Genomic DNA, 7,981 nt, shown 5'->3' on the forward strand with positions numbered 1-7,981 from the left:
AATCAAATAAAAATGAAAGTGACAATATATTATGTTTTTTGAAATCAGTGAGAAAAATAGATAAAATACAAATATAAGTGATCAATCAATTAACACATATATAAGCGAGTTGAATCATATATGTTTTTGGCTAAATCAAATGAAATTAGAATCACAATCTTTACCTTAATACAAATTCATTCTAAAAGTATAGAGATATAAAACAACTAAATTGTAATGCATATTAATCATACAAACCGTTGTACATTAAATTCATAAAAAGAGATATAAGATGTCATTTTTCATATCTTAAAAGGATGAGAATCAATATTCCTCATTTTACTAAAATAAAATAATATTTATTTAACATTTATATTTTTCGAACTCAAAACTTTATCCATTAAAAAAGCATTATGGTACACAATCCCAAATACAGCAATAAAAACATAGGTCAGATCCAACATAACAAATGTACAACAAAATCCTCAAACTAACACAAATTTTCAACACACAAATAAATTCCCTACTGCCACACAATCGAATCAATCACATAACAGTACAAGCATTAGTGTTTTCGTCGCTAAAAGCTGTGGTGTATCTAACTTCGGTGGAGGTAGCTCGTGCGAGATACGTCCCCTGCGAGTCCTGGGCGTTGCGCACGTACCCCGCCGGCGCCTTCTTATCGTAAACCCCTTGGGCGTAAGGGTGAGCCACCACGTCGTACGGCACGTACGGCCAGATCTCCACCTTCTTCCCCGTCCGGTGCGCCACTCGAGCGACGACCTTCGCCGGGTCCACGTATCCGGCCACCGTCAGCTTGCTTGCCTTGCGATCCACGTCCACCTGCGTCACCCCTTTCATCCCTTCCACTGATTTCTTCACTTTGCGCTCGCATCCTTCGCAGTCCATTTTCACCTTGATCTCCACCGTCTGAATATCGTAATTTTTTTTACAGTTAGTTGATCATTTATCTACTGACACCGACAGCAAAGTACCACTTGTCGGAACACGACAAAAACGATCACCCGTAACGGTGTTTTGCCGTTTGACGCGTGATATTTTAACTAAATACACCAGATTAACCTTTCCGACAGTTTTACTCTACAGAGACTTTGGCTAAATTGTAATTTTAGACCCTTTATTATAAATTTATAATCGCACCTAGTTTGAATAATTTACGTCAGTTTTGAAGTTTCCTGATTAAAATAATAACGAAAAATTGACTAACTAGTGTGAGACAGAAGCAATAATGTAGCAATAAATAATAATTATTACTATAGGTAGAGCCAATCGCCATTAAAATAAACCAAGAATCTTTAATTCAATATTCAATTTAACATCCTTCGTAAATTAACCATTTGATTGCCAAAAGTTTCAACCTTTTTCATCTACACCCTCTTAAAATCTAAAAGATTTGGCTTGCTAATTCAATGGAGTTTAGCCTATTTCGATCATTTTTACAACAATCAAGCTAAAAACTCAGATTTCTCAGATTCAACCTAATAACTTAGATCAAACAGAGAAAGACCGCCAAACATAAAATCTAGGCATACTGATGGGGCAGATCCGATCACATAAGAAACAAAGTAATAAAGAAAGAGAAAGAACAACAAAAACAGTAAATTTCTCGATCTACTAATAAAAAACAATTTTTTTAATGTATCTACAGCTTATATAGGAAGAGAAATACCTGCATCTGCTTACGTTTCTTCTTGGGACTGCCATGAGAACAGTCAAACAGATCAGAAACATGATCCAGAACACCCATTTTTCTGTTTTCTCTCACTTAAATGGACCTTTCTCCTCCTCCTTCTCAGCTATGATAATGAAACGAAGGAGGAACAGTGAAAACAGTAGAGTAGATACAAAGATAAAGGAGCTCCAACCAGAATATCCTTTCGAAAATTAAAGGGGTTTTTAGCTGTGTAAAATACTAGTAATGATGCAAACGAGCAAATGTATGGAGTTCCACCGCTTTATACAATGGCAAAGGCTTTTAGATTTTTTTTTATTATTTAGTTACAGAGAGGAGTTGTTTCTTAGAGGAAATCTATGTCGTTGGATTTTCTTTGGCTCTCTAGTTTTCGGACACGTGTCTGAGATATTTTTTACTCGGATGGCGAGTGTATGGATATGAGTAGGAGGCACCGATTTCGGACAGCAGTGTGTGCGCGCTACAGTGGGGTCCACTTCAACTGTTTGTTCTGTCTCTACTCGCGGGAAAAAGAGGATAAATCCACGCGCCTGGGGCTCGGGTTGAGGTCCCACAGCCAACCTTGAACCAATCATGGCATTTAGCCATTCATTCGGCCATGGCCCATGGGTTTCGGTTTCAGTAGTGTTTACGAATGATGGGTTCGGCGACTTTTGATGCTGTGGGTCCCTTAAGTTTGGTCTTTTATCTGAATCCAGCCCACGAAACAGAAAGCAATGCTTTTATATATATAAGTGGTTAATTTTATTGAAAAATATTTAAAATTATGATAAAAGATTACAACCATAATATTAAACTAAATATTTAATTAAGATATTTTTTCTATAATTATAGACACAAAAATAAGTCATTTAAGTACCATACAAGAAAAAGGTTAAAACATAACCGAAAAACTCAAACGAAAAATAGATATAAACATATCTAACTGCATTGGCAAGCAAATCACAAAAGAATATCAACCTCCAGAAAGGACAATGAAAAATCGTAAATTAGAGCCGAGCGATGCAATAAAAACCATCCACGAACGCAAACCGCGTATTCAAATCCAATTCGAGGATTCAAAACAGGAATGATCAGTATGATAATAGATAAACGTCATCTTGATCAGTTTTGATGATATCAAATCCAAACCTAAAAAAAATGAAAACAACAATTAAACAACTAAAAGCCCAGTTTCAAATACTAAAAGCCCAGTTTCGCTCAATTTAAACCTACCAGACCCAATTTATGGAGGGAAAAGTGTCCGGCTTTACCTGTTGGATCCAACAGCCTGTGGGTTTTAAAGCAAAACATAACGTCATTATTATTCCTAATATAAATTAATGAGTTTTTATTGGCTCGAACCTATCAAACGGTATCAATAACAACAAAAAATCAAACAATTATATTTATAAAATATATATATTCTTATCGATGATTAAAAATAATTTTAATCAAATACTATTTTGTAACTACTTTATAGAGTTAAAAAAAAATGTATTGAGCCGACAGTGAGAGAAATGAAAGGTTGCAGTTGAAGGTATTAGCGTGTGAAGAGGCAAGTGCGGACCTCCCATTGCTCGGCGGAGGCTCCCCCAATTGGGCGTTGGAGTAGGTTGGGTCCCGTGAAATGAATGAATTCCGCAACCACTCATTTAGCGGTAGAATAAGCCCCCATTTTCGATGAATTCGCTTTGCACATATTCATATAACTGGCTTGACTCATCAAAGTAGCTTCTTTGAATATATTCTCTCTTTTACATATAAATCATCTCTTTTTAAGTCATCTTTGTAGATCGAATCAAAGCACATCATTTCCAAGTACTGATTGATTTTTAAAAAATATTTAAATATATTATTAATCAAATATGATTGATTAAATTTTAATATAATCTTAACTAATTATTGTTCAAACGATAGGAAGAGATTCGACATCGTTCCTTTAATGACATCAACCGTTAGTGTTATAGGCTGAGGTTATAAAGAGCTCTTCTTCCTACTCGATGTAGCCAAAACGCCACCGACTAGAGCGTTTTCCGAGGAAAAGCTCTTGTTTCTTTACGATGTAGAGTGGAGTCATAGAAAGGGGGTGAGGTCAGGAGTGCTTTTTGGTAACACAAGACTTGGTTTGGTCTACAATTCAATCTCTAAAAGTTGAAAACATGGGGGATGGGGATACGCATGAATGTAAGTGGGATTTGTTTGTTGTTTGATTTTCAAAACGTCAGAAAAGAGGAAAAGGACCACCCTCTCTATCTCATGACCCCTAGGGTCAAATGCTGTTGTGTAGGTTATGGTGGGAAGTGACTTTCTTGGAAACCTAGAATAAGTCAAATTTAGAAAAACGCAGATCTTGCTTGCTTTGCTGTAATGAAACCAAAGGGATAAGGGTAGGGATAGCATTGTTCTTAAAAGTTTCCCATTATCATATATTTTTATCTCCTACAATTTTATAAAAAAATCTATTTTAAAAAATTTAAAAATTTATTTCATAATATAAAATTTGTTGTTCATGGAGAAAGAGTGTTGATCCACGTATATGCGGTCAAAGTTGCACGAGAATCAGTCATGGGCATGGACTCCACAGATGAGTTGCGTGTGCAGAAAAAATGTGAAATCAGCTGACATTGTGCATTGCTCACATTAACCAACCCCCTTCTTCTTTTTCTTGATGACGATGATGAACATATAAAAAAATGGAACAAAAAGGAAGCCCATTTTCTTTTATTTTTGGTTATTATGACACCACCACTAATTTATTTATTGCCTTCATGGGATGGCCACCCCCACCACAATAACCCAGAAAAATGGGTTGAAATAAACTAGATGCTCATTAACTGCGACCTCTTTTTTACAGCAATATTCTTTTTTTTGCGTCCAAGACTCAAACTTTCAACTTATTTGTTAATGTTCCTCTCTAGTGGATGGAGTACCCAATAATGCCTTCCCATTTTGCAAATGCATACATAGTGGATCCCGTCTTTGCATTTATTATATATATATATATATATGTCATGTAGCCTGTAACATGGATAATTGCAGATATATTTAAACAAATATAGGTTTCCAGTGCAATTCCATAGAGTTCCACGTGTAACAGTGGCTTGTTTTTTGTGTTATATATACACATATATATATATACATAGTTAATGGTTAATTGCTGGAAGCATGCATGCATGCATGTGTGCTTGCTGCACAAACACAAACACAAACAAGGAAAGCCCCAAATACAGCAGGTTTTGCTGTGGAGACCATACCCAGATATATACACATTTATGGGTAAACTACACCCCATGGTCATGTAATTGTTGTTTTAGTTTCAAGCATGTCACTGTTCTTTTAAAAGTTACAAACATGACATTCAATTAAAATATTGTTACAAACATATCGACCTATCTTTAAATTTTAAATTAATGTCTAATGTGGTGTGGTATAATAATATTTTTAGTCCCTAAAACTTATACATTCTATCATTTTTTCCGAATTCAAAACAATTCAATAAATTTAATCATTCACATTTAAAAAATTATTTAAATTTAGTCTTTTTTACAATACTATCAAACCAAAGGAGCCCATCACATCAAAACAATAGTTGGATAAGTTCATTCTAACATAAAGTAAAAACAAATTACTGTTAAATTGTCATTATATCAATAAATTAATATAGCATTTATGGGGAAATGACATGCAATCTAAGAGAACAACAAAGACTAAAATGATAATTTTTTAAATATCAAAGATTAAATTTATTAGATTGTTTCGAATTAGGAGCAAATTAATAGATTATATAAATTTTGAAGAATAAATTTTTTATTTTACCAAGTCATATTACTATTTCCTTCTAATGGTAGTCACAAATGACTTGTTTGTAACAATATTTTAATCGATGAACATGTTTAATTTTTTTTAAATGAACAGTTTATTTATAAATCCATAGTTAAATAATCTGTTAATGTGATTTACCCTATATATACACGCATATTTCTACATATATTTAATGTAATTATGTGAGTCTAAGGAAGATAATTTAAATCTCAATAATAAAAAATACATTTATTCTTTATTAGTTTAGAGTGATTACAAAGTAACATTTATTTAAGAGATTTTCAATTATTTTATAATAAAGGTTCAAGTATCTTTACAGATGTCATGTTTAAATCTAAAATTTCTAAACATAACCTTAATTAAATTCGTAGAGATGGATTTTGCATTAACAAAAGCAGAGATAAAGTTAAAACATTTAAAGCTGACTAAATTCAGATGTCTTAATATTCATACTATTCAAAATGATGTGTGTCTTGATAAAAAGGTACCTTCACACTTTCAGTTGAGGCAAGGATCATGCTTGAGTCATATGAACAATCTCTTAGGAGTCATTAATATCATCTCTTACTAGAAAAAAAAAACCCAATTTTTTGTTTTTATTCATTTATTTGTTTCCCAAAATTTCATGATAGCGACAGTTGAATATTGAACATTTGGCTTTGAATTGTCAATTTCTTCAATGGGTTTTGGTGTAAATGTTCAAATTTGTGTTTGGTCGGATATTGAATTGATTTTGAACTTGAGATTGGGGTTTTTGAAAATTGAAATAAACAATGATATTCTTTAAGAAAAAAAGTCGAATATTGATTTTAATCCCAGAAGTCACGACGAATAATTACATTTGCATTGTACGTACATTGACAATGATTATAAAAGATTATAAACAATGATTGTACACGATTCTAGTGTTCATTTGAGTTTGATTTGTTGTCTTTAGTGAGCGTAGGTCGAGTAAGACTTAACCTTTAGCGCGGAGGAAACAAAGTTTGGATGGGATCCAAGACTTTGCCGCAGGACCAGGACTTGTAGGAAAGGGTTCCTACGACAGATATGTATTTGTGGGCATGTTATCTTATTTAATCACTTGGCGGCAAGAGCCGAAGTAAGCACAACCTTTATGGAGAGACCGAGTCTTTATGGGGGGACGTGAGCAAGTGGAGGCGTTGAAAGGCAACCAAGTTGATGTGAAGTATGGCGCGAAGGATCATGAAGTGCCATGCGACAGAAGCCAAGGCAAGCAGTTCGTATGGGAAGACCGTGACAAGCCAAGGCATTGAGAAGTGTCCGAGGTGATGTTGCCTAGGATCATCGAGTGGAGCGACGAGGGTGTCGCTAAGTTCTGTGGGGGGAGAATATCACAGGCCGTGATACTTAGGTCTGGGACATTGGTGCAAGTGTCTGCTAAAGAGGTTTTATGCAGAGTGTGGGCTTGCCAAGACCACCAGACTTGGCCCATCACTTGGAGAATGTTGTGGAGCCCATTCACATTGGTCGTGCAGAAAAGGAAAGTGGCATTATATCCGAAGATGATCACAGGAGCTCGGTAATTATGGCAAGAGATAAAAAATCAATAGAGATTGTGGAGGATTCTTACCATATCCAGTGTGAACTCTCATCAAAGGAAATAATCATACTAATTGATGTAATTAGGTAGGACGAGATTGAGTTTCCTTAGTTAAGAGAAGATCTTGTAGATACAATCCCTTAATTTGGGGGATCTTGTATTAATTGGGCAGATCTTAGCCGTTGATGTAAATCGATCAGGCCATTGATTGAGAAGGAGCTTAACTATAAATAGAGAGTCTCTCCTCCTCATTTGAATAATCCATCCAAACATCTCTTTCCATTCATTCTCTTTGGAGAGTAATAAAGCTCTGAGGCATTTACTCTAGTTCTTTTGTTCTCTGTTCTTTATTCTCTTGGTGCTTGTTGCCTCTCTTGGTGGCTAGGAGTAACCACGCTTGTGTTTGCACTTCCACACCATAGTTCAACCTTGGTGGCTTGGAGTAACCACGTTGGTGTTAAAGCTTCCGCATCCTAGAAGCCTTGAGGGCTTGGTTCTGACCTTTGTGAGTTTGCGTGCTCACTAGGCTTGGGTAAGGCTTACTTAGTCGTAGATAAGACCCAGAAGTGTCGAGAAACGTCTAAGGCCGCACGACCCGTCAGACCTTAACTCTGATATTGCGACAATTTGGGCTTGAAGGTTCTAAGGGTGTGACACTTGTGTCATATGAACAATCTCTTAGGAGTCGTTAATATCATCTCTTACTAGAAAAAAAACCCAAATTTTTGTTTTTATTCATTTATTTGTTTCCCAAAATTTCATGAGAGCGAAAGTCGAATATTGAACATTTGGCTTTGAATTGTCAATTTCTTCAATGGGTTTTGGTGTAAATGTTCAAATTTGTGTTTGTTCGAATATTGAATTGATTTTGAACTTGAGATTGGGATTTTTGAAAATTGAAATAAACAATGATATTCTTT

At 35.0% G+C, this 7,981-nt stretch overlaps 1 protein-coding gene across 1 annotated transcript; it reads right to left on the bottom strand.

Annotated features, from left to right (window-relative positions):
• Positions 1-403: 403 nt before the first annotated feature.
• LOC120145080 (heavy metal-associated isoprenylated plant protein 26-like) lies at positions 404-1,886 on the bottom strand. Its single transcript, XM_039158982.1, has 2 exons — positions 1,670-1,886; positions 404-909 (listed from the first exon to the last, which is right to left on the bottom strand). The coding sequence occupies exons 1-2, from the start codon at positions 1,745-1,747 to the stop codon at positions 526-528; spliced, it is 462 nt and encodes a 153-aa protein (XP_039014913.1). The 5' UTR covers positions 1,748-1,886; the 3' UTR covers positions 404-525.
• Positions 1,887-7,981: the final 6,095 nt, after the last annotated feature.

Source organism: Hibiscus syriacus, unplaced genomic scaffold (genome assembly GCF_006381635.1).
Source record: "Hibiscus syriacus cultivar Baekdansim isolate YM2019G1 unplaced genomic scaffold, ASM638163v2 tig00110893_pilon, whole genome shotgun sequence".
NCBI lineage: Eukaryota > Viridiplantae > Streptophyta > Magnoliopsida > Malvales > Malvaceae > Hibiscus > Hibiscus syriacus.

Bases quoted from the DNA above. Each gene is read 5' to 3' on its own strand.
- LOC120145080 (XM_039158982.1), bottom strand. From the start codon at position 1,747: ATGGGTGTTCTGGATCATGTTTCTGATCTGTTTGACTGTTCTCATGGC. The intron at 910-1,669 runs GTATTTCTCTTC...TACGATATTCAG, and splicing joins AGAAACGTAAGCAGATGCAG to ACGGTGGAGATCAAGGTGAA.